A 26,363-nucleotide genomic window follows, 5' to 3' on the forward strand; every position below is an offset into this window, starting at 1 on the left:
TATTCATTATTTTCAGTTGACACTTGACACCAAGTTGACACTTAAGACTTTTTTTTTTTTCATATAATGGCACTTCGGCTATAACCATGGCCAGTGTCGAGTATAATATTATGGCGGGAAAACAATATTCTTTATACAATTTTTTCTATATTATCGTCAGGTCAGTCAGGTCTAAAGTCTAGTCAAAGTCTAAGTATAAAGTCAATACAGTCAAGAAGTCAAGTCGGTCGATTCAGTAAAGTGGTAGGACGCTTTACTGAAACTTTTGATGGAGTTTTGGAGGGAACACAAAAGAGCACGTTTCTGGTTATTACATCACTTTCCCACACTTGTGCAAGATAACGAATATTTAATGATTAATATCCTACCAATATTACACATTAAAAACCCAGATAACACAATTTTAGGAAAATAATATAAAAACACAACATCACTCTTTCACATTCTTCCAAAAACTCCCACTTGAGACTTGACATAGGTAGTTGACAGTTGGTTGCACAGATTAATCCAACGAATACTATACTCACAAGGAGGATTAATCTATTTAACCCCATACATTGCCACATACGCGGCCGTGGCCCCAGTCCCCACAGTCACTGCCCACTTGTCACACGCACTTGGCTGACGTGAGCCGTGTCATATAAAAAACGCTTGTATCTCTCTCAAATTACACTGTAGAAGGTTCTGCTATGAACAAAATCATCTTAAGTTTCCACGTAGAACAAGCCTATAGGATTCGCCTCTGAATACCTATTCTGTGAATGGAAAAAAAGTAGGGGCCGTCAACCTTTTTTAAAGGTGCATTCATTGCGAATTATGCCGGCTCTTGATATAGGCGAACGCGTTGGCCAACGCGTCTGCAGACGCGTTGGCCCAATGTGTAGAACGGGCGTTCGCGCGTTGGCCGTAGGTATTTAGACGTTGGCCGACGCATCTGCGAGCTTGCCGCGCGGGTCGGAAATGTCGGCAAAAGATCAAAGGACATTTGTCGCAAGCTTCGCGCTCCATCCACACATAGGCCGCGCGATCAGTTTGCCCGGAGTTATAATTATGATAATTATTATAATATGTAATAATTTTTGTATGTAATAATTTAATAAATAATAAGTAGGTAATAAAATAATTACTTATATTAGTGATATTATTTTGATATTATAAAATATTATGTAAAAGTGAGTTTATTTCTTTGTTTGTTACGTTTTCTCGCCTTTTATTTATTTATTTCCAGAATACTCTTTAAAAACTTTTTCTTGTCCACATTTACAAAGTAATTATAAGCTGTGAATAAATAAACAGCTGCAGCTGTTAGCGACTAAACATCCATTTTGAATCCGTCCGCACATTGGCGCGATCCAAAGCATACTGAACGACCTTCCTATGTGTGGATTACTCACAAACGCCGTTGCAAGCGCACTGCCAACGCGTCTGCAGACGCGTTGGCCAACGCGTTCGCCTATATCAAGAGCCGGCATTACACAGCAGGACTCCGCGTCTTATGGGTTTTTAACGTGTGGCGTATGACACGTGACTCGTGACTCGTGAGCCGTGTCGTTTAGAAAGCGATTGTATCTCCCTCAAATTACACTTTAGATTTTAGAAGGTTCTACTCCGACCAAAACCGTCTTAATTTTTCACGTAAAACAAGCCTATAGGCTTTGTTTCTGAATGTTCTGTGAATTGAAAAAGTAGGGGCTGTCTTCTTTTTTAGCCCGGGCGCCGGCCGTACACTCGCCAGACCCCCACTGGAACGCACCCTGTTGATACATTTGGTTGTGGACGGGCCCGCATACTATCAGAATTCTGACGTGTAAAGAGCCCCGGAGACGATCAAACGGTTTGATTCAAACCTTACGTGTTTGATGCAACCGTTTGATGTCGGTTTGAACGGTTTGTCAAACGACACTGCGCAATTTCATTCAATACGCGCTGTCGAGTACACGTCTTGTGATGCAGAAGATGCTCTAGATTCTAGAACGAGGATCGCGATTTTCAAGGTAAAAGCACTAATGGTAGACTCGGAACTAATAGATGACACTTACGACAAAAATACCATAAAATTTAAAAATAAGAATTAGTCTAATTTTTTCTCAACACTATAAATTTTATAAGCTTCTCGTGAGCTTCTCAAGCTATCTGTTGACGTGAAAAAATATATTAGGGACGCCTTCGGGAACAAAATTTTAAAATGGGATCAGTTTTCGTAAATAATGTGACCACGTCAACACGCGCCGGCAGTTTCTTAGCAAATACGTTAAGGAAGGCGAAATTTTGCACGTAAGTTTTGAATACATTTATTTGATTTTTTGTAATTTCTATTGATTTCATTGGATTAATGGTCATGTTGGATACACTAATTAATGTTTATTTATGATTTTTTATCCATTTTCTCTAACAATATAAAGGATGTCTACTATTAGTTCTTGAAAATATAAAAAACCTATTAGATGACATGGAACTCATATAATCATTTTGAAATACATACTAAAGTTGTTTTGTAGTTTATTCTACTGCAAATAACATCAATATTCTCTGAAAATATGATTCCATTAACAAGCTAACAAATTAGAACTACTGTACCTAAAAGTTGACATATTAGACCTTGTCTGATCTAAAAATCGATTGCTTTAGTTTTTTAGCAGTAAAAAGAAGAAAAAGAAGAGCTGAGAAAAGAAAGAAGAAAAAAGCCTCTTGCAAAAGAAGCATGGAAACTAAAGACTGAAAATAAATTTGATGGGAAAAAATATATGAAAAATAAAAGGAAAGATAGTTTTAGGATGGAAGAAGAATGGATAGAATCTGGAGACAACGTGGATAATATTTCATATGCATATAGTTACTATGATGAAGTAAATGAAATCTTTTGAAAAAACGGCAAATAAAGACCTAATAATATGAAAAATGTTAAATGTAATGTAATGTTCTATGTCAACTATTAGTTCATATTGGTGTCTACTATTAGTGATGTTCGTTTTCTGTAATGTCATCTATTAGTTGTTATGACTAAGTTTACAAAAAGACCAATTATATATTTTTTAATTGATTTGTCAGTGAATAATCATAATAGTTTTATTTTGTAAGAGTTACTGAAGACATGGCAGAAGTTATCAAACCTTTATTTTAATAAATATATATTTTACAACATTCAAATGTTCCATGTTTCCTTAAAGCGTCTGCCATTAGTGCTTTTACCTTAGCTTTGTAAACGATCAAATCGGTTTGAGTCAAACCAAAATTTACGTGTTTGAGACAAACCGTTTGATCGTCTTCGGGGCCCTTTAAAATGTATAATTTTCTGATCAGAAATTCGGAAATTGTGCGGCCGGGCTTTTTAGTTGGAAACTTTTAAGAAAATAAAGAAGTAATATTGGGAGCCCATATTATTCTATATTATTTTAGACTTTCAACTTCTCGCAATTTTTTTTAAACAGTAATGTAAAAAAATACTTGCATTGACATCAAATTATTACTAATTCACCAACGATTTTTGTTTTAATGTACGTTTTTTCGTTCGAAAATATTTCTAACTAGCGGCCCGCCCCGGCTTCGCACGGGTGGACATTGATTTTTAAATATATTTTTTTCAATCTTTATTTCTTAATCAATCTTTATGTTAAGCAGAACATAAAAATGGTTTACACTATTTAGCCTGTAACTACTATATTATAATAATTATACATATTTTTATTGTATTTTTTATATATTTTAAGTGTTATGTTTGATTTATAGTTATAGAAATTAATTATAATAGCAATCAAAAATAATAGTCATTCAAAACGTACTGAATTAATGAAGCACTATAATATTATCCCATCAATGAAGCGGCACCCGGCTGTCGCAAAACTATTATATTATAAATGTATTGTGCCTGCGATTCCCATGATCGAGGTAATAATAATTAATATTTACGTGGACTCTCCGGGCGAGCACACCCGCGCGGCGCGCCTTGACGACGCCCAATTCGCAACGTGCAGCAGAAATCGTAATATTTTAATTTCGCCATAACATTAAAACCACGGACGTAAAAAATACTTTTTTTACGTCCGTGATTAAAACCAAACGTCCAATTTTAATCATTCAAAGACCAAATATTATCTACATTAACTGTACTTAGTAATGACATAATTCATTTTGATAAGAATTAATGCCATGAGTAAAATAAAGGCATTTAAATGTAGTCCAAAAACATTTCAAGATTTTTTAATAAAAAAATGGTTAATGTGCCTCACTCAACAAAGATAGGTATAGTGTGTCGCGGACTTTTTTGTAGATATTTAAAAGATCTACAATTACTTAGAGCATTTTATGGTTCTATCTTTTATAGTTTAGGCAGAGTACGCGAAAAAAGTAACATTTCTGGTTGATTTTTTACACCTTGCGTCCGAAAATCCCAAATATCTTACGGAACCCTATTTTTTTCCAAAATAAAATTTAGCCTATGTTCAGCAGAATTAATGTAGGATTCTAATGGTAAAAGAATCTTTCAAATCGGTCCAGTAGTATTGATTTCTTTTAAGCCCAAAAAAAGTGGGTTCACCGGTAATTCTGAGGAAATATTTCAAATTGAAAATTATGAAAATTAATAATTATTCTTCGAAGGGCGGAGCCTCCGTAAGGGCTACTGGCGCCCCTTTCAGGCAAATTTTTTGGGTCCTTGGTTTTGTCGCCCGTAAAGATGGCGATTTGACGCCCCTAGGGGATGGCGCCCGTGTGCACATATGATAGCTGCGGGGGCCCTGTTGAAGGGTGCGACAAGACTTTATATTTATATGAACTTGGGCGGGTTCGCTGCTGGTAAAGAAAAACTGTCAAATATGTCGTTTTTGTTTGTGCCAGTGTTAGTTCCTTTTTCCGCCACCTGCATTTAAAGCTTTGCCGAGCTTTCTTGGCCGCCATTTGCGGTAGTCAAATTCATACAGTATATATTAAGTCTATGGTCAAATTACTACAAAATTTTGTTCAATAATAATTAAATATCGAATAGTTCTTTAAAAATCTATTATAAAAAATCATTATAATTAATAATACGTATCTGGGTGTCCAATTTTTACATATTTGACCTTTAAATATATATTGTAACATCCTTAAATCCTTACAGAGTTAAACTTTTGCCTATTGGAAATAAAATTATAAAAAAATATTATGTCTAATTTCATAGACAAATGTCCTCTATGAATTGTGATTCTCCGACCTCCGTGATCCGTCATCCAAATTGTCAAATCACAAAAATCAGAAAAATTTCCAACGCACGTCTTCACAAAAATCTTGGTTGCTACCTATTTCAATTATTTCTTTTTTCAATTTTGAGAACAATAACTATGTCTGATTGGGATACAGTAACAATTTTGCGTAAGAAGCCACCGAAAGCATCTGCCTTAAAGACTGAACAAGCTGTAAATGCTGCTCGACGACAAGGTTTACCTGTAGAAACTCAACAAAAGTATGGTGCCGGAACAAATAAACAGCATGGAACAACGAAAAATACAGCTAAACTCGACCGAGAAACCGAAGAACTCAAACATGAAAAAATACCATTGGACTTAGGCAAATTGATAATGCAAGGACGACAAGCTAAAGGAATGAGTCAAAAAGATTTGGCCACAAAAATATGTGAAAAACCACAAATCGTTAATGACTATGAAGCTGGTCGTGGTATTCCAAATAATATTGTGCTCGGGAAAATCGAGAGAGCAATTGGAATAAAACTTCGTGGAAAAGATCGTGGCCAACCGCTACAGCCTCCTGGAGAAAAGAAATAACGGATTCCCTGGGAGGCGAAGACTAATCTCCGAATTTTTATTGGATATTTTTTGCCGTTTTGCTATATAATGTGTCGTAATCGTAATTTTATGCAGGTTATAACCTAAATGATGTAAGCATTTATTTCTCAATAGTTTCCAGAAAGTTCTGAGATGTTACCAACACGAAAAAGTTGATAATATAAAAGTCGTGAATCGTGATTGCAATAAATATTATTTACTACTATACGGTATTATTAATTCCTATATATTTTATTCAGTTAAGCACAATGATTGTGAGTTATAACTTATTATTATCCACAAGAATAAAGAAACTAGTTTAAGATTATGTTATAGTCGAATACACTATCAATATTTAAATATGATACTCAAAAAGGTAATGATTTGTTTATTAAAAATAATCGTTTATTGCATAATAATAATTATTACCGGCCGAAACAGAAAATTTATTATAATTATTTTTATTTTGGATAAATATTACAAAAGTCGTAATAAAAAAAATACTGACATTGACATATTAATCTGTGGACCGACATATCGGTTGCAGTGTTGCCAGATCAAAGGATTTCTCCTTAGATTTAGGGGGTTTTCGACCAAGATAGGAAAAAATATTTGAGGGATTTTTAGGGAAAACTAAAAAAACACGACAAATACAGTTTTTTTGTCATATTATATCACGTTCCGCGAGCCTGTGATTTAGAATTTATGTCGAAACTAATCTATAACCAAAGTCTTCTGTAATCAAAAAGCAAATTAAACTTACTCCTGTCAATCAATGTTCTATTATAAATACTTTTTGTAATATCCTCATCATTTCTCAACATAACCGCCTCTTCAAAAATCGCGGAATGCCACCATCCGCTTGGTGACTTGGTGAGGGTATTCTAGGGGATTTCTGGGGGGAAATCAAATTAGTTTAGTTCAGGGGTACGTCGCCGAGACCATCTGGCAACACTGATCAGTTGTTGACATTTTACATTTGGTTTGTTTTGGCTGTAAATTTTTGGTTAGATTTTCCTTTAATGAAAGATCTTGTTTTTATAATTTTATTGTAAAAAAATCATAATGGCTTCCGAAAATTCTGATTCAGAAGAAGAAATTTTGGTGTATGCGGAGTTCAAAGACAATATCAATATAGATAACCATAAAAACTTACATGTTTTAGGAATTGATACAAAAAGTCCAGTATTTCAATTGGATGATACTTTTTACATAGGTGAATAATATTTCTTACTTGTTTTTAGGGGAGTGTTTTTAGAACCATATTCGTATTAATTAAACATTAACCGAACATGTGATTTTATTTTACATTAAATTTTAAAAGCACAATATTTTTTAGGTAAATTTGAAAATCCTTTCGGCACATATATGTTTTTTGGTGAAGATCCTTCACCACGGAGCTTAGACCCGTTGTTTGATAAACTGCCAGACAAAAGTCTACAATACATATGTAAAACTAGGAAGTTTTTAACCTTACAACATGCACTTATAACTCCCAAAGAAGGTCAGTATTTTTCATTTAAAATATTAATTTCTGTATATTTTACTGTAATATACATTAGCTCTTATCACTGAGAAAACCATGTAGTCATTAATTCCAGGAACTGGCAGCCAGATCTTCTAAGATTGTGTACATATGTTATTTTAATGCCCTAGGGCAGTGGTCGGCAACCTTTTGGTAGGCAAGATCCACAAGATGGTAAAATAAACTAAAGGTGAGCCGCAGATCTCATACTTGTATTTATTCTTGAAGCTCAATATAATTTGAGGTCAATAAATAAGTGTTAATATGACACAAACAGCTATGTTCTTAAGTGGCAATAACTACTGACAATATTAGAAAACATTGTTTTGATACATACAACTCATCAGACATTCACGGGCTGTAAATAAGACGGGCCACATGTTACCGGCCACTGCCCTAGGGTTTAGCACCTGAGTTCAGGTCATCAAGAATGGTTTGTTTCAATGATACTCAAAAACAGTAGCGGCTTTAGACGACCCATCTGGGCGATCGCCCAAGGTTCTGGATAAAAAAAGGAGCTGAATGTTATGTTTGTGGTGACATTTCGCCCAGGTCTCTGATCTAAAGCTGGCACTGCTAAAAAACATCTGGTTTAGATTGTAGATCAATAATTTATAAACTTTACTATTTACAGGCCAAGAAAAACAAACTGAGCAATCGGAACCAGAAGATAATTATAATACAGCACCAATAAAGTTTCAAAGTATACCTGAAGCATTAGAACATTTTAGAAAAGAATGGTGTGATAATAAAGAATTAATAAAGAAATAAATTAATGATAATACATATTTTATTTTTTATTTATGTGTTCTAAATTTTTCGATCAAGTCTAAATGAAGTTAAGACCTCGTTATTAAATCATTTTACGAAAAAGGAAACAAAATCCTAATAATTGAGCGGACATTGAGCGATATGAAATAAATTGCTCCACTAATTGCTCCAGATAGCTCCATTCGCGTCGCCGAGCAATTATTGCCCGTGTAAGCGCTTCTTACGGCGGTTCCCAATATTTGATCTATCTCTGGTTTGGCCCTACTAGAGATAGGAATAACTCACATTAGACATTAGAAACATATATTTTATGTCAATTGTGAGCTATTCCTATCTCTAGTAGGGCAAAACCAGAGATAGATCAAATATTGGGAACGGCCGATAAGGTCTACTAGGATCTCATGGCAAATTTTGATGGCAGATTTTCAAAAAATATCCTTGATCATTGGATAAATGTTTATAGGTATTTGCATGGTATTTGCATGTTTCACACATAGAATAAGCCGCTATATATAATACCTATATTGGAATATTGTATTATCTATGGACTATGAAGCCGCTATAAGGAAAAAAAAGGATCAAAATATTTTATTCAAAGGTTTTATTTTCGTATTAAAACCCCGGTATTGCTAGAGTCAATTTATTTTCTCACTTTTTGCCATCAGATTCTGGTAGACCTTTACAGCCTACAGAGTACAAGACTACTCATAAATAAAGAGAGCTCGAATGACGAATCCTTATTTAAATTAAAATATTTAAATTTCTCTGAAATGAAATTTGCAATTTATACCTTTTTAATTTTTATAGGGCATATAAGGCCCTATAAAAATTAAAAAGGTATAAATTGCAAATTTCATTTCAGAAATTTAAAATCTAAAATGTAATACCATATAGGTATTGTCGTAAAACGGAACGTAATTATTTATGACCAAATTTATGACACGAGTTGTCTTTGGACGCCTTTGCCTGTCCCGACCGGGACGAATTAAAAAAAAAAATGTCTTTGGACGCTTGTCATGTCGCCATTTTATTTGTATCGCCATTTCATTTCGACAGTGAGATGGAGAATTTGAGATCCCAAAGTGAGATAGAAATAATGTAGTCGTTTTATCATTTACAAGATTTATTCAAGTTTTTGGTAGACTTTGTTTGGAGATGTGAGTTAAAAAGTATATTTTATATTGTAAACACTAGATAATTCTCTTTAATAATTCGAAGCGTCTGTACACTGACGAGCTGTAGATATATTAACAATGGCGTCTGTGATTATCTTGAAGCGCGTTTATAGACAGTCCGTCATCCTTTTCTTACATTATATCGACACTATTTACGGAGACACCGCTTTCATCGAGCGGCTGATCTTTTTATGAGCAGACTGATAAGAAGTATTCCCTGTTACCTTCACTCCTAATGATTTGGAAGGTTTCTCTTTCTTGTATAAAATTAACCGCGCTTTTGAATGTACTTTATTTACAGAAGTGCATGTTTACAAATTACAGTTTCCACTACAAAGTAAAGCTCGTCCAAGATGTTCACGACGAATACTGTGCAAGCCGGCACTGTGCCGACGTTACAGTATCAGGAACACGCAGCTCAGAAATCACAGGGCAAGAATATAGAGAATGTACAGCAGAAGACTACCCAACAGACCCAGCCACAACAGGTAAACACCACAATACACTATTATGTCTCAACTTATTACATTTAAAAATAACCATAATAGAAGAGACTCTTACAACTGAAAACTTACAACCTTAATTTTTATCTGCAGGAATTCCCTACATTCTGCTACACAACAAATGTAAATATGATTGGGAAAATTGGAGCCGGGACTACGAGTGCGGGAGGTGGAGTAGCAGGAAGTGTTAACATTGCACAACTGACCACAAGTGATGACAAGACCTGCTACATAGCACAGCCCTTCTCATACAACTATGCCCTTGTTAATCAAATGCAAATAGCATCTAATGGTATCCAGAACACTATATCGAGTATAAGTTTCAAATGTGACGTTTGTGGGCTTATGTTTGGGCATTTATCACTACTTAACGCACACAAAAGAATTCATGCTCAAGATACAGGTGATTATGATATTTTATATTTCTTGCATTATGCTATGCCTTGGCCAATTTTCAGTTAACACATTCCCTGACCAATGACTCCATAGGAGTCACATTTGTGTCAATCTTGTACGTTTATGACTCTAGTTGGAGTCATACTCCAAAGGTAAATTAATGCTTTATATTTTAGTGAATGTATGAATAAAAATGGAAACATTACCATGGTATAAAGATGGTAAAATAAAATGCAATTTTTTAGTAGAAATTGTAGTTTATTTAACTAAAATTAAATGAAGTGCATTATAATATGGGCGGCAGATCACTATTTTGCACTTGGGCTACCATGTTATCATATTTTGGCGCCATTGTAGCAGCAAATTTTGAAGATTGTCAATCTGTCTTACGAATTGGCTCATTGGTAATGATCTCCAAGGTGTGTTTTCCACACATGATAAAAGTGGATGTTCAATTATTGACAGTCGATTTTCGTCTCGTATTTCAAGCATATTTCAAGAAGATTTTATTATTATCTCATGTGCCGATAGTATTGACAGCTTTTTTTGGCCCGCATTTTTAGTTCACACGTCCATGACTCTATAGGAAGTCACACAATTATTAGGTCACAAGTCCATGACTCCTTAGGAAGTCATAATTTTTATTTTCAATTTTGACTTGAAAGAAATATAGTTTTTTAATTTATCTATACTAATATTATAATTGGGAAGAGTTTGTTTGTTTGTTTGTTTGAATGCGCTAATCTCAGGAACTACTGGTCCGATTCGAAAAATTCTTTTACTGTTGGATAGCCCATTTATCGAGGAAGGCTATAGGCTATATTTTATCACGCTAAGTATAATAGGAGCAAAGAAATAGAGGAAAATGTGGAAAAAACGGGGGGAAATTATTTGAAAGGGCTTATTTGAACGCGCTAATCTCAGGAACTACTGGTCCGATTTGAAAAATTCTTTCAGTGTTAGATAGCCCATTGATTGAAGAAGGTTAAAAGCTATATTTTATCACGCTAAGACTAATAGGAGCGAAGAAATAGAGGAAAATGTGGAAAAAACGTGGGAAATTATATGAAAGGGCTAATTTGAACGCGCTAATCTCAGCAACTACTGGTCCGATTTAAAAAATTATTTCAGTGATAGATATCCCATTTATCGAGGAAGGCTATAGGCTATATTTTATCACGCTAAGACTAATAAGAGCGAAGAAATAGTTGAAGATGTGGAAAAAACGGGGGAAATTATATTTTTATTAACGCGTGAAGCCGCGCGGAACATCTAAATATTATAAGGAAGGTCAATTCTGTATATTGAATATTTTTGTACAATAATACTTGGGACGTGGTCTACTATGCTAACGCGGACGAAGTCGCGGGCAACAGCTAGTCTTACACAATAATAGTAACAAAATAGTAAGTAATATTAAGATGCAAATCAAAATCCAGATTTTTCTATAATGGAGTGACCAAGATATATAATGTAATACAGTAAAGATTGGCTCACACCTTGACGGAGCGTGCCAGGGTGGGTACTCGGGGCTCAGCGCATCGCAAAATGCGTATATATATATCACACTATTGACGGGTCGCGTTGCATTGCATTGACGGATTTTAACCCTCACTGTACCAGAGCGTGCCAGGGCGGGTCGGCGCGCAGCGCATTGATGGATTTTGAGTTCAGTGTGCTGCCGGTAGTATCCCTAAGTGCCACTATGGTCTATGAATAGCTCTGACGAAGAACTCTCATTCGTTTATTTATTATGTGAAGACGAAATTAATGGAGTTCGGCGGGGCCGGGGCCGAGGTTTGCCGGGGCGCATCGCAGTGACGGAAATCCGCGCCGATATGCCCCGGTACAGTGAGCAATACGCGCATACGCTTCCATACAAAATGTGTGGCGGCGGATTTTTGTGCGAAGCCCCGGCACGCTGAGGCCTGGCATAGTTTGCTCACACCTTTAATATAAAATACATTTAACATTGAACAATCAACAAGGTAAATTGGGAAGTGTAGAAAACTAAGTTAACAAATATTATTAACAAATATTGATAAGACAAATCAACTTCATTACTTCAGATAATAACATCGCAGTGGTCGCGACGGGTGTCACATCGGCGAATGATGTTGCGATGCCGCCTCATATACAAATCCTATCATCGGACCACACCGAACAACAACAACAACAGCAGCATCATGTTCAAATTCAAGACAGTAAGTTCATTAGTAATTATAAAATATATTCAATTAACAAGCAATGAATATTATTTACAGACTAACTTAAATACACTTGCGTGCAAAAAAATCGACCCACCCCGCGCATTTCTATTCAAGGCGCTATATCTTAAAAAGTTATAGTTATTTATTATTTCTTTTTATTAATAATGCGAGTTAATATGATAGGGAATGTGTACGCTTACTCTACATTTTCATTTCCAACATGCTTGACTACAAACGACACAAATCACTAAGCACCCCCATCACTCAGTTTTTTAATCGTTAATTGAACGGTTTTGTTCTGTATGAAAAATCGGTCAAATCTTATTGTTTTTGTTTTGTCTCGATTTTTATTGATTTATTGTTCATTTAACTTCATTTTAAACGTAATTTCTTTGTGGCGAAATGGATATTACTTCAAATAAAGCCTCTCAAGCAAGGGCTTTGCTAAGCGCCGAATTTAGACAACGAGTTGTGGCTAGAAGTCTTAATTTAAGTCGAACTTCGGTTACAAGAGTATACTGAAGTATTCTAGAGACTCTAAACTTTACCATGCGACCATGTTCAGGAAGACATTGGGCTACATTTGAACGTGATGACCGTTTTAAGGTGTCAACGTCCTTGCGGAATCGACATCTCATTTCAGTTCAAGTGCAACGACGGCCAAGAGAAGTCGGATGAGTTACAGTAATTGAGTAGACTGTACGACGAAGACTTGCAGGCAGCTGTTTGACTTCACAAAAACTCGCTAACGGTCCAAAATTAGCCCCAGCACACAGTCAAGCGCTGCTTAGTTTCGCACGTTCTCATGTTGATTTTTCATTGGAGCAATGGCGGGTCGTGCTCTTTTCTGATGAAAGCTAAATCAGTCTTTATGGTAACGATGGTCGCAGAAAAGCATACCGTTGATAAGGAGAATGATTTGCGCAGTCGTGCATTGACGAAAGGCTTCCATTTGGTAGGTGTTCGAGGACTGTATGGGGCGAGATTTCTTTTGATGCATAAACCAATCTTGAGTTCGTAACCGGGCCACGCCTTGGCACTTTGAGTACCTATCGATACATTCAGGGCGTACTAGGACAACATGCGGTGCCATGTGCTGGTTTTGTTGATGAAGGTTTCATATTGATATAGAACAATGCTCGACCGCACGTTGCTGCGAAAGTTCGTCAATATCTCTCCGACGTCGAAATTTCGGGTTTGGACTGGCCAGGAAGGAGTCCTAACCTTAATCCTATTGAGCACCTATGGGGAGAACTCAAAAGGAGGGTCAGGGCCCGGACTCTTGCCGCAGATACCTTTCAGGACCTCCAGGTGGCTGTACAAGAAGATTGGCATGGTATCACTCAGGAGTTCATCATAACTTTGATAAGGTCAAGGAAAACCCGGATGGAAACCTAAATTAGGGTAATGGGTGGCACTATGAGCTATTGAAATCAATTTGTTAGTGTTTTTTACAAGAAAGATGTCATTAATCGCCTACTGAAATGTTATGCCAAACTGACCGGTTTTTGTTTTAAGGCTGTAGAATTAGTAACCAATTTACAATTACAATAACTATAGCAATAATTAAATCCTTATTGTACTACCTTTAAAACGATTCCAACATTTATTTAATACTAATTATATTTCTTGAGTTATTACCGTTTGAATCATAAGGAGAGAGTTGGGTCGATTTTTTTGCACGCAAGTTTATACAAGCTCATTATCTTATGTTAGTCATTTAATAAAGCAACTTTTAAGTACTACTAATGCATGCGTTAGTAGTATTTAAAACTTTTTATTACCAATAAAAACAGAAAATAATAAATAACCCATCAATCCCCAAGCGGCACCTGGCTGCCGCATAACAAATGAAAATCTATTGTGTCTGCTATTCCCACAATCGAGGTATTAATAATATGTTGCCTATATAAAAGAATTATAATTTATATCTTTTTTAAAGATATTAAGACCAAATGTCTGTAGTTTTTCTTTTATGTTTTGTTTTGTAACTTTTAATTTTCGCAGTAAATAATAATAAGTATATATATTTTCTTTCAGCTAAACCAATAATTATAGATAAGGCAGTAAAATGCATAACATGTGGTGGCCCCATACCAAATAATCCCAAAAGAAAAGGTCCAAAACTTATAAGATGCGAAAATTGTATTGCCCAAGACTCAGTAGACCAACGAAATAACCAAAGTAAGTAAACCTTTACAAACTCGAAATATCCCTTTGTATTGTGCAGTGTGAGGGAGATAAATATTTTATTCTTAGATAGTTAATGATGGTAATATCACTGTCTAACAAAAATGCATGCTAAAATAGTTTTAATCAATTAAGTTTTTAGAACTAGAAGCTTTCTTCTTTATTATGAGTATTATGATTAGAATAAAAAAGAAACAACATAATATATTATGTAATAATAATGAAAACAGTGTTGACTTGTAACTTAATTTTGTATGTTGCTTTCGACTTTTTTGTGCAGAAAAAATTATAAACAAGCAACAGAAACACCCACACCAATATGTAACTCTATTAAATCTACAAAGTATGAATGTCCTTTCTTTTTCAGTGAATGCAACACAAATATTTGTAACAACAGAAGGCAATGTGAAGTTTGAAGTAGGGGGAGGAGTGAGTGGAGTGAACAATGTCGATCCTTTGGGCACCGCACAGACTAATCAGCAAACACAGCAGACACAACAGAAACCATGTAAGTCATTTTTGTAAATAGTTTATTTTTATGAGAGCCACTCAAATGGAGCCATGGATCAACCGTCCATACTAATAAATACGAAAGTGTGTCTCCCTGTCTATTACCTCTACACGCTTGAAGTGCTGAACCAATTTTGCTGGGTATGGAGATAATAATTTCAGTTCGGGAAAGGCGTAGGCTACCTTTTATCCCACAATGGAGTTGCGGATGTAAAATTAGTGGAAGCAGTGCCAAAATGGTTTATGGTATGTGCAATTTCATGATGCTGGGGAATTAGTGTTAGACTTAATGAGTAGAAAAAAAGACAGCAGATTTATCTGCTGTCTTTTTTCTAGTGTCCGAGACCACGATTGCAATGTCGTCGCTTTTTTATAGTTCTTTGTGTGCATATTCTTATATCCTAGAAAAAAAAAAAACGCTTTTACCGTATTACATTGCACTTCACATTTTTATTATTAAGGCGATTAGTTTGTATGTTTGTTACTTCTTCACGTCTAAATCGCTGGAGCATTTTAATAAAATTTGGTATGGAGCTAGTTGATACCCTGGACACAGGCTACTTTTTACTGCGGGAAAATATTACAAATCACAATTTATTTTCCCTAATAAACCGCGGGCCACAGCTAGTAAAATAATAAATGCTTAATTTTTTGTTTGCAGTGCCTGGTCATCATCCTGTGAAAAAGAGGACTTTGGCATCTGTAACAAAGTGTCAAAATTGCAATGGATCTGGAATTATATTTGTAGGCAATAAGAACAAAAATAATCAACCAAATGCTGAAAAACCATTTCATTGTAACATTTGTGGAGGATCATTTTCAAGATATTCATCACTTTGGTCACACAAAAAACTCCATTCTGGTGAAAAGAATTTTAAATGCGGGATATGTGGTATAGCTTTTGCAAAAGCTGTGTACCTAAAGAATCACTCAAGAATACATACGGGCGAAAAACCATACAGGTAGTCCTTTTTTTTGTATTCTGTTTCTGATACTGTCGAAAGTAAGTACAAGGGGGTGTTTACGCATTTGCTACGCGATGGCTTATGTTGTATGTGTTATTTAAGTTGGTATTTTATAACATTGCTATTTTGCCCACAGATGTAGTACATGTGGTATGCAGTTTTCACAGTCACCACATTTGAAAAATCACGAGAGAACACATTCTGGCGAAAAACCATATGTGTGTGAAGTAAGTAAATAATTTTAAGTTTATTTTCTCAACTGTGCCAGGGCTATAATATGCTACAAAGGACAATTGAAGAATAGGCAGATGATAGACCTATGTCAATCGATCGGGTTATGTCAATTCACTATTAAAGGCCTTCCACACGGTCGGGAAAAAACACCCAACCAAGGTGACCTTGGTCTGGTCAGGTGATCTACCAACATACATTTTATAACATATCATAGTTTGATATTATATAAAATGTATGTATAGTCTGTCAAAAAAGTGAAGAAATTAAAAAGTGGCAACATCGTAGTGTCATCCCTTTCAAATCAATACCTCTAACAATATAAAATCCCTAAATATTCGCAATTCTCATATTTCCCCCAAAGGAGAATGCAACTCTGCAAGTGTTCCCAACTTCGGGGTTTTTCACCTAAAGGTGTGTTTTATGATGGTATGTTTTAAGAAGACAAATTAAAAATAAGCTGTCAGTAAAAAGTAATGGCCATTTGTTTTTTTTTTTTTGAGTGAAAATATTGATATTCATCTATTTCAGTGAAAACCTAATAGGAAATGCCAAGCGGCATGACATAAGAAAGATTGGGTAGTTAAAAAGTGCAATGGATCATATTAACACTATTTTTTGGAATGAAATGGAAGACATTTTTTTCATTCCGTGATAACTTTTTACTTACAGGATATTTTGGTTGCGGTCCAGTTATAATGATTCCGTATTTAGCAGACCATTACGTATAATATAATAAATAAGTGTTATTGGTTGTGGACATTTTGCACTAAACTCAATACATTTTTATTACATTTACAATATTTTTCATACAAAATGGTAAAAAACATGACTTTTCATTCAGCCATAACTTTTCACTGACAGGGTATTTTTTATTGTGGTCTGGTTATAATGATTCAGTATTTAGTAGACAATTTTACTATATAGGTCTCGTTAGTGGTGGAAATTTGGACCAGACTCCATACATCTTAATAGCAGGGGAGGTAGGTGCTATTTATTGCAAAGTCATTTCATACTGACCAAATTTTTGTCCAGTAGTAGATTAATATTTAGTAATCAACATAATGAGCGTCAGTCGCCGCACCCGTGGTGGGTTGTACATTGAGAGTGTCTCAAAGTTGTAGAACAATTTTTTGCTAAAAACCTTGAGATACTCTCAATTTTTATTCCACCTGTTCTGAAGTAGCTGACGATCCAAACTCTTATGTATTATTAGAATACTATTATTGTTTCGCTCAGTATGAAATGACTTTTCAAAATGAGCACGACCTCCTCTACTATAAAACATACCACCATAAAACACACCTTTAGGTGAAAAACCCCGAAGTTGGGAACACTTGCAGAGACAAGTTGAGTCAACAACCGACCGTGCAGAACCATAAAGTTAATATACCTAGCGCCTAGCGGAATAGAGAAACAAAGGCCTGAGCAAGAGAGATGTCACTATCAGTAACACTGCGTGCTAAAAAGAGACGTGTGATACATGACAGCAGAACTCTTCTTTGACGTCCAGTCGGCACGTTCACAATTTAATCTCATAGAAAGATGCTTGTGTAATGCTAAGTACTCGCATACGGTTTTGCTCGATCGAGCAATCACGTAGAGTAAAACCCACGGCTTGGGCTTTCGTCCACACATTCAGCATTGCTCAATAGTTTTACTCCAAATCGAAGGAAATTAGATATATATGTAATTCCATCGAGCCGGCTCGATGCGAACCTTCGAGCTGTGAGTTTTGCGGTCCACACTGTGGCTTTTGCTCGTTTTGGAGTAAAATGATTGAGGAAAACCGTATGTGACAGATTCTCCATACTTCATCTGTCAAGTTAAGTATTGAATAGCCTATTCGTCACTTATCAGGAAGTAGTGAAACAGGCCCTTAGACTATTATTTATTTTTAGGTTTGTGACAAAGGATTTGCAAGACATGCGACTTTATGGAATCACCGTCGCATTCACACGGGAGAGAAACCTTACAAGTGAGTTACAATTGGCTTAGTTGACTCTAAAACCTTGTTACTATGCTTATTGCTTATTCTATAATAGTGCCTTCACAACTTCACATTATAAAATGGTATTTTTAGGGTTCCGTACCCAAAGGGTAAAAACGGGACCATATTACTAAGACTTCGTTGTCTGTCCGTCTGTTTGTCTGTGGGTCGCCAGGCTGTATCTCAAGAACCGCTATAGCTAGGCTTCTGAAATTTTCACAGATTGTGTATATCTTTTGCCGTCATAACAACACATACTAAAAACACAATGATATTTAAGGGCCAAAAGGCCAAAAAATCATGTTTGTTGTATGGGGGCCCCCCATACAACAAACATGATTTTTTGGCCTTTTTTGCTCGATATCAATAATGGCAACCTGTAGGCACTTGAAATTTTCACAAAGGCCTTAAATATATGTGTATTATACAGATGTACAGAATATCTACATAAACATACCAACCCATATTAAGGCTTCTGAGTTCTGATCATTAATCTACTAACCACGCACACTAGTAGCCCCACCAAAAAGCCCGAAAAACTCATATCCACACACCACCACACATAATATATGTCACAGCACACAGGTCAACTCGGAAGGGGATCGTCACCGTATCGCCTTTCGCCTCGCCGTCAACCAGGCGTCAACCTAACGTGTGCACGTGTAACGCCTTGCTTAATTACGGCTCGGGGAAGGGGCAAGGGTGGACGAAGAAACGTAAGCTTGAGTACGGAGAGCCGTAGGCGGGGGGACGACGAGCCGTAAGCGAGGAGACGACGAGCCGTAGGCGGGCGAACGACGAACCGTAAGCAGGGGGACTGCTAGTTGACCACGCGTCGCATCCCGGTTCGGATCCTGTTCCGAGGCGAGGCGATTACGTTACGGTTCCGCTTAGTGTGCGTTGCAGTAGGGAGTTTCACACAAACAATATTGAACGGCTCGAGGCGATACGGTGCCGATCCCTTTCCGAGTTGATATGTGTGCTGTGACCTTAACTGTTACCTCTTCACGCCCAAACCGCTTAACCAATTTTGCTGAAATTTGGTATGAATATACTTGAGTCCCGGGAAAGGACATAATATGATACTTTTTATCCTGAAAAATAATATACGGCTCCTGGAAAAACGAATTTTGGCGCAACGGAGTTGCGGTCGTCATCTAGTGTGATTTCATTTCGACAAGAGAACTTAACCTTCAAGCGGTCGCGCGACGTCGAATCGAGTCCCTTCAATACATTTTCGTTGATATTATCGATATTTCTCGTTGAATCTATCATTCTCTAAGTAGGTTTTCATAATTTATCTATCTACCAAACAGTGCCGTAAATAGCCTTTTTTGCGCCCTGTGCGAGGGCGCCCTGTTTTTTTAGATATTTAAGTGACTATGCTATGTATATGCCTGTTTTATTTCATTCAGGGTGATAAAATAAATCATGGTGTTGACTGTTGGTAGACCAATTATTATAATATACTAAATTTTTGGAAAACATACTTTTTTTTAAAGAACTGATATGGGCAAACAAGCAGGCGAGCCGTCTGATATCAAGTAGGCTTTTCGCCTGTTATACCACCCACACTGTGCAGCACTAGGGGCGCAGTGGGAACTTATCGGGAGCAAAGCGAAAAAATAATAGTCCTGCCTGGTCTGGCGATTTTCGCGCCCCTCAGAGTCTACGCCCTGTGCCTGGGCACCAGTGGCACCGCCCTATTTACGGCACTGCTACCAAATAAATAGCTTACACTTACTCAGCAAGGTAGTAAAGCAAGGCAGCAAGGAGCTCAATTGTTTTGGTCTCGGCGCCGGCGTCGAAAAGATCCGCGCGGCCTTCTTATAATTTTATGTGTTATATGTAGTTTTTATATAAATTATAATTGAGGCAAATTCTTTGTTTATTTATAAAACTTAGTCGTCGGTGACCGATAACATCGAGTGTTATTGTTAGATGAAGAAAAAATTGGAACTAGGATAAGAATATTCCGATCAGTTTTTCTGCTCCTGTTCACACAAGATAAGCTACTTTGGGTCACCGGAGTTTTTACTAAAAATACAATTTATTTTTCGTGTTAACTGATTACTATTAAAAAGAGTAATAATTAAATTTTTGAAGTAATAAATATAGTTGAATGAAATTTGAAAAGTGTTGTGTTTCGCAATTTCACCTACGACCTCTTTTAGGATACGCGCGACCACTGCACTGCCGTTACAAAATAGCGTGCGCCCGCTTGAAGGGCAAAGGTGTCTGCGATCGTGACTGTCTTATTGTAATATGTATACTGTAACTTTATGTTGATTTCACAGGTGCGAAACGTGTGGTTCAGCGTTTAGTCAAGCGGCGCATCTTAAAAACCACACAAAGGTTCACTCGGGCGAAAAACCTTTCAAATGTGACATTTGTACAGCAGCATTTGCAGACAGATTTGCCCTGAAGAGACACAGAGGAATCCATGAAAAATATGGTATGTGTTCCTAGACTATATGTAGAGTCAGTTAAATGTCAATCGGAACTCAGACTCTGTATAAAAGCAAGCAGGTTATCCACAAGGTTGCCCTATTCTGCCATGTGACTTGTCCAAAATATATGACAAAGGCACCAACCTTGTATGCTATCTTTGTATGTTTAAATGCGAAAGTATCCGTCTGTCTTTTGCCTCTTTACGCCTAAACTGCTGAACAGATTTAATAAAATAATTGAAATTTGATATGGAGATACTTTCGAGTCCCTGGTAGGGACATAGGATATTTTTATCCCGCAAAAATGTACGGTTTTCTCACTATTAACGAATTTTGGCGCAACCGAGAACCGAGTACCCGTAACCGCGCGAACGTAATCTATATTATAGTTAATAATAATTTAATTATAGTTTGTGCGTTTTATGATGACTAGCTATTTGACCGAGCTTTGCTCGGTATTCGATAAATCACGAATGAAATTACATTTTCTAAAAATGATTCCTAGCTAGATCGATTTATCGCCCCCGAAACCCCTCTATATACTAAATTTCATAAAAATCGTTGGAGCCGATTCCGAGATTCCAATTATATATTTATATATATACAAGAATTGCTCGTTTAAAGTTATAAGATATGCGTGACACATTATAATTGACAATAGTAGGGAAGTTACCTAACAAAAATTAATCGATAATTTAAAAATATCGAATCACTTCGTAAAGGAATTGCAATCGAAATTATCGATTTCGTACTGATATTTCAGTGGTGCCGGCGATTTAAGATGGCCGCCCTTTTTTATTGATTTGATTTCGATTCAACAGAGTCAATCTCTATTGACATAAGTTCCGTTTCATGCATCTGATATTTTTCAAATATTTTCGTAACAATAATTTTCTACTCCTATTTCACAGTTAATATTTATAATTTTTATTAATAAGTTAGCATTTAGCATTTTCATTTTTATACATTTACAATTATAGGAAACATTTGTTTTTGTAGATGGAATATGATTTATTACATTTTGATTTTTTTTTTTGTTTTCTGGAAAAAAACCCGTAGCAAGGAATATGAAAACTATCACACATATCATCTTAAAACGCACAAACTATAATATTGAACATTTGTGGCTATTATACACAGGTCAAACGGCCCCACTACCTGCAAGAGTGCAACAGAATCAGCAGGAACAACAGAATAACCAGCAAACCGTTGAACAGCAAAACACACAAGCCACCGTCGAAGTGGTGGAACATCGTACTGAACAAACTCTATGAGTTTTACAATAATTGTAAATGGCTTTCTTAATCAATTATGGTAATACAAGAACAGTGTTGCTAATAGCAGCAGTCACCGACTTTCAGTAAGAATTATGGATGATGGAAAACGATGATTTAAAGCAATTATTGAGTTTGTGGTCGTGTTGTACGCAATGGAAGCTACAGCTATCTAAAATATAAAATTGTAATATAGCACTGTTTTGCTTGAAGAAAGAAAAGAAAGATAGAAATCTCTAGTTGTAAATATATATACTGACATTATTTGTAGATTTAACTTTCAGGCAACAATCACTCGCATAAAGTTTTTAGTACTTATTTAAAATGTTGTAAATAAAAGAAAGCATGCATATGGTTTTTTTACTTAAAGTAGATGAACTGATGATTGCATGTCAGACACTGCCAATACGTGTAACATAATATTAAAATAAGAGGTAGGAAAATATATGATATAAAATTATTAAAAGTTATTTTTACATTTTTAATGATAACTCTTAACGACTATTTAAGGTTAGCGTTAAAGTAATTTTTTGTATAGCTAGGTATTGGCTGTGGAATATACTTAATGCATATTTTATGGCAATCTATTATTGCTATGAAATTGATAATACGATTAACATCTGACCCTGTTCCCACAAGTGTAAATATAGATATAATTAATGAGAAAATGAAAAAATGTATTCCTTTTAGCTATATGTGGCATAATTAATACAAATAAAATGCCTATTTAATATGTTGTTTTCATGGGTTACAGTATTATACTTTAATTACAACGTTTGAAAATATCATCTGTAATTTTATCAATAAAACTGCAATTTGGTCATCAATATTTTTTGTCTGATGCTTCCCACTTCAATTAAGATACAAGTTGGAAGCCGGCTACATAGAAGCGGCAGCTGACGACGTCGTGCCGACGCTTCATGTAGCCGGCTTCCAACTTGTACCATAAGAGTCAATTTATAATAGCGCAGAGTCGAAGCGAAGCGACTTCCCAAAAACTGAACACAGATAATTCAACCTTAACTCCAGAACGTAACGCATACATTACTTCTGCGAGGCCAGTGCCAATCACCGTTGGTCGGGCGCACCCACGCGAATTCGCGCGGTGCGCGCGCCTTTTTAAATTCTCCGAAGTAATAAAGTGCGTTAACGCTTTGAAATTAAGGTTGAATTTGTTGTCAGTTTTAATAATTCGCTTTGATACGCTTCGACTGCAATAGTATAAATTGATCCTTAGGGCCTGTCTCACCACTTCCTGATAAAGTGCCAGATAGGCTATCCAAAACTTTTTTGACATATTCTCCATACTTGATCTGTCAATTAATTGGTGGATAGCCTAATCGTCACTTATCAGGAAGTGGTGAAACAGGCCCATAATCTCGTAATTGGACATAGGTAGGCATATAGGTACATAGTATAAATTACAAAGGAGTTTTTCACGATAAAACAATCCTTTATTTGATACTCAAATAATGTTTATTGTTTATGCCAAATTGGTTTGGAGCAGCTATACTCAACCGCATGCGGCCCGCCGAGACTTTATCAGTGGCCGCGTGGAGAAAAAATAAAATTTATTTAAAGGCTTGGTAAATTTTGAAGGAGGTAGAATATAATATGAAGCTAACTATACACTATACAGTGTGTTAGTGTAAACACCGTTATCCTAGAAACCATCAAATGAGCCCGTCAAAATCAAAGGTCAAAATGAACAACTTTTTTTATGAGAACAATTATGCAGGGAACTCAAAAAAAAACCATCTTCAATCTTCATACCCGTACGGATGCCCGAATCGTCAATTTATATGGGTATGAAGACGATTTTTTTTAGTTCCCAGCATTGTTCTCATAGAAAAAGTTGTTCATTTTGAGGGGCTCATTTGATGGTTTCAAGGATAACGGTGTTTACACAAACATCTTGTCTATATCCTGTTGGAATGAGGAATGAAGGCAGAATGAGAAAAATACATAACGTTAATTTTTTCACTATAGCCCAAGGTACCTATAGCCTCAAGGCATGTATTCACTCTGATTAGTGCAAGTGCAGGTGATAAGTGATTAAGAACTTGCTCTAATCAGTCACTGTCCACACAATAATAAGCTTTCTCCTGATTACTTATCACCTGCACTTATTACTAATCAAAGTGAATACAGGCCTTAACAATCTATACTAATATTATAAAGCGGAAGAGTTTGTTTGTTTGAACGCGCTAATCTCAGGAACTACTGGTCCGATTTGAAAAATTCTTTCAGTGTTAGTCCATTTATCGAGGAAGGCTATATTTTATCACGCTAAGACTAATAAGAGCGTAGAAATAGAGGAAAGTGTGGAAAAAACGGGGGGAATTTATTTGAGAGGGCTTATTTGAACGCGCTAATCTCAGGAACTACTGTCCGATTTGAAAAATTCTTTCAATGTTAGATAGCCCATTTATTGAGGAAGGCTATAGGCTATATTTTATCACGCTATGTCTAATAGAAGCGAATAAATAGAGGAAAGTGTGAAAAAACGGGGGAAATTATTTGAATGGGCTTATTTGAAAGCGCTAATCTCGGGAACAACTGGCCTAATTTAAAAAATTCTTTCAGTGTTAGATAGCCCATTTATTGAGGAAGGCTATAGGCTATATTTTATGACGCTAAGACTAATAAGAGCGAAGAAATAGAGAAAACTGTGGAAAAAACGGGGCAAATTATTTGAAAGGGCTTATCTCACGAACTACTGGGGCAATGTTTCTGTTATTTGGCACAGATAAGAAGAAGACCACGTGAAGAATCATAGGCTATTTTTTGTGGACTAATAATTTGTCTGTGAAATATCTCATTTACGCGGTCGAAGCCGCGCGGAACGTTATATTTCGCGTGGTCACGACATCACGCGAAAACGGCTGGACCCATTTTGCTGAAATTTGGTATAAAGATACTTTGAGTCCCGAAAATGAACATAGGATACATTTGTCCCGGAAAAATGTACGGTTACTGCACAATATACTTTTATGATTTGCGCGTAAACTATTAATTCTAAATTTCACGAACTGCTGGAGAAATTTTTCTGTTATTTGGCACAGATAAGGAGTAGACTACGTGAAGGATCATAGGCTATTTTTTGTAATAGACTAATATGTCTGTGAAATAAATATTTACGCGGGCGAAGCTGCGCGGAAGTTCCGAACGTTATATTTCGCGAGGTCACGACATCACGCGTAAACGGCTGGACCCATTTTGTTGAAATTTGATATTATAAAGATACTTTAAATCCCAAAAAAGAACATAGGATACATTTTGTCCCGGAAAAATGTACGGTTACTGCACAATATACTGTTATGATTTGCGCGTAAACTATTCAATCTATTTTGATGGAATTTGGTAAGTATGTTACTTTGAGTCTTGGGAAAGGACAAGGAATACTAATTTTGTCCCGGAAAATGTACGGTTCCCGTACAATAAACTTTTATGATTATCACCCAAACCAGGGCTTCCCAAACTTATTTGTACTGTGACGCCCTTGCGACTTTGCCATTTCTTTACGACGCCTCTCAACCCAGTCCCAGGACCCAAGAATACTTTCTAATTTTAGAACGGCTTATAATTAACTGATCACCAGAAATAGTAACATTTCACAGACAAAAATAGTAAAAGATCACCAAAATACAGACCACTATTTTAATGTAAAATGATAACCAAAGATCACCCAAAGATTTAACATCTTAAAACCAAAAATAGTAAATGATCACCAAAATAAGTAAATGATCACCAAAATTAGTAAATGATCACCAACATTATACTAGCATTTTAAAGTAAAATGATCACCAACATTATACTAGCATTTTAATGTCAAATGATCACCAAAGATGTATTATCTCGCTATCCTATTTATGCAAAATGACTCCAAATAAATCATTGTTACTTAAACCAAAAGTAGTAAACGATCACCAACATTATACATTAGCATTTTAATGTAAAATTATAACCAAGTATATTTTTATTGAGCAAATATCCCATTAAAGAGAAGACATATAGACGGACAGACAGACATCGGAGTCTTAGTAAAAGAGTCCCGTTTGTACCCTTTGGGTACGGAACCCTTAAAACGGGACTCTATTACTGAGACTTCGATGTCTGTCCGTCTGTCCGTCCGTCTGTCTTTCTCTAGGGCCTAGGCTGTATCTCAAGAATCGCTCCAGCTAGACTTCTAAAAATTTCACAGTTTGTGTATATCTATTGCCGCTATAACAACAAGTACTAAAACAAAATAAAATAATTATTTAAGGGGGGCTCCCATACATCAAACGTTATTTTTTTGGCCTTCTTTGCTCGATATCAATAATGGCAACCGGTAGGCACGTTGATATTTTCGCAAAGGCCTTAATTAAATTATGTTAACTTCAATAATTAGGTATAATAATAAAAAAATAATAAA

General features: G+C 36.0%; 3 protein-coding genes and 1 long non-coding RNA gene across 6 annotated transcripts; 3 read left to right on the forward strand and 1 right to left on the reverse strand.

Moving 5' to 3' along the window:
* Window positions 1-5,194: 5,194 nt before the first annotated feature.
* LOC121729823 (endothelial differentiation-related factor 1 homolog) lies at window positions 5,195-5,982 on the forward strand. Its single transcript, XM_042118455.1, has one exon. It carries the CDS (start codon window positions 5,316-5,318, stop codon window positions 5,754-5,756), a length of 441 nt encoding a protein of 146 aa, XP_041974389.1. The 5' UTR covers window positions 5,195-5,315; the 3' UTR covers window positions 5,757-5,982.
* Window positions 5,983-6,522: 540 nt separating this feature from the next.
* LOC121729824 lies at window positions 6,523-17,333 on the reverse strand. The gene is made up of 3 exons (XR_006036009.1): window positions 17,198-17,333; window positions 13,886-13,890; window positions 6,523-6,536 (listed from the first exon to the last, which is right to left on the reverse strand). It is a non-coding gene; the product is annotated as an uncharacterized LOC121729824 (long non-coding RNA).
* Window positions 6,751-8,077, forward strand: LOC121729821 (general transcription factor 3C polypeptide 6). Of its 2 annotated transcripts, none has more exons than XM_042118454.1 (3): window positions 6,751-6,972; window positions 7,096-7,260; window positions 7,358-7,450. In XM_042118454.1, exons 1-3 carry the CDS (start codon window positions 6,822-6,824, stop codon window positions 7,378-7,380), a joined length of 339 nt encoding a protein of 112 aa, XP_041974388.1. In that variant the 5' UTR covers window positions 6,751-6,821; the 3' UTR covers window positions 7,381-7,450. The 2 variants fall into 2 exon arrangements, with proteins under 2 accessions (XP_041974388.1, XP_041974387.1); XM_042118453.1 differs by lacking the exon at window positions 7,358-7,450 and adding an exon at window positions 7,916-8,077 and having other exon boundaries at window positions 6,753-6,972.
* LOC121729818 (zinc finger protein 391) lies at window positions 9,090-22,384 on the forward strand. Of its 2 annotated transcripts, none has more exons than XM_042118449.1 (11): window positions 9,090-9,209; window positions 9,552-9,715; window positions 9,824-10,133; window positions 12,196-12,330; window positions 14,377-14,520; window positions 14,894-15,034; window positions 15,698-15,998; window positions 16,138-16,228; window positions 18,134-18,210; window positions 20,520-20,677; window positions 21,813-22,384. In XM_042118449.1, exons 2-11 carry the CDS (start codon window positions 9,581-9,583, stop codon window positions 21,944-21,946), a joined length of 1,626 nt encoding a protein of 541 aa, XP_041974383.1. In that variant the 5' UTR covers window positions 9,090-9,209; window positions 9,552-9,580; the 3' UTR covers window positions 21,947-22,384. The 2 variants fall into 2 exon arrangements, with proteins under 2 accessions (XP_041974383.1, XP_041974384.1); XM_042118450.1 differs by lacking the exon at window positions 9,090-9,209 and adding an exon at window positions 9,374-9,474.
* Window positions 22,385-26,363: the final 3,979 nt, after the last annotated feature.

The sequence above is a fragment of the Aricia agestis genome, chromosome 8, assembly GCF_905147365.1.
Source record: "Aricia agestis chromosome 8, ilAriAges1.1, whole genome shotgun sequence".
In the NCBI taxonomy this organism is placed as follows: Eukaryota; Metazoa; Arthropoda; class Insecta; order Lepidoptera; family Lycaenidae; genus Aricia; species Aricia agestis.

What these genes read in the sequence shown, in the direction of transcription:
- LOC121729823 (XM_042118455.1), top strand. Translation starts at nt 5,316, where the DNA reads ATGTCTGATTGGGATACAGTAACAATTTTGCGTAAGAAGCCACCGAAA.
- LOC121729821 (XM_042118453.1), top strand. Translation starts at nt 6,822, where the DNA reads ATGGCTTCCGAAAATTCTGATTCAGAAGAAGAAATTTTGGTGTATGCG. An exon ending in GGATGATACTTTTTACATAG is followed by an intron (nt 6,973 to 7,095) that starts GTGAATAATATT and finishes AATATTTTTTAG; the next exon opens with GTAAATTTGAAAATCCTTTC. An exon ending in ACTTATAACTCCCAAAGAAG is followed by an intron (nt 7,261 to 7,915) that starts GTCAGTATTTTT and finishes TACTATTTACAG; the next exon opens with GCCAAGAAAAACAAACTGAG.
- LOC121729818 (XM_042118449.1), top strand. Translation starts at nt 9,581, where the DNA reads ATGTTCACGACGAATACTGTGCAAGCCGGCACTGTGCCGACGTTACAG. An exon ending in ACGGGAGAGAAACCTTACAA is followed by an intron (nt 18,211 to 20,519) that starts GTGAGTTACAAT and finishes TTGATTTCACAG; the next exon opens with GTGCGAAACGTGTGGTTCAG. An exon ending in AGGAATCCATGAAAAATATG is followed by an intron (nt 20,678 to 21,812) that starts GTATGTGTTCCT and finishes TATTATACACAG; the next exon opens with GTCAAACGGCCCCACTACCT.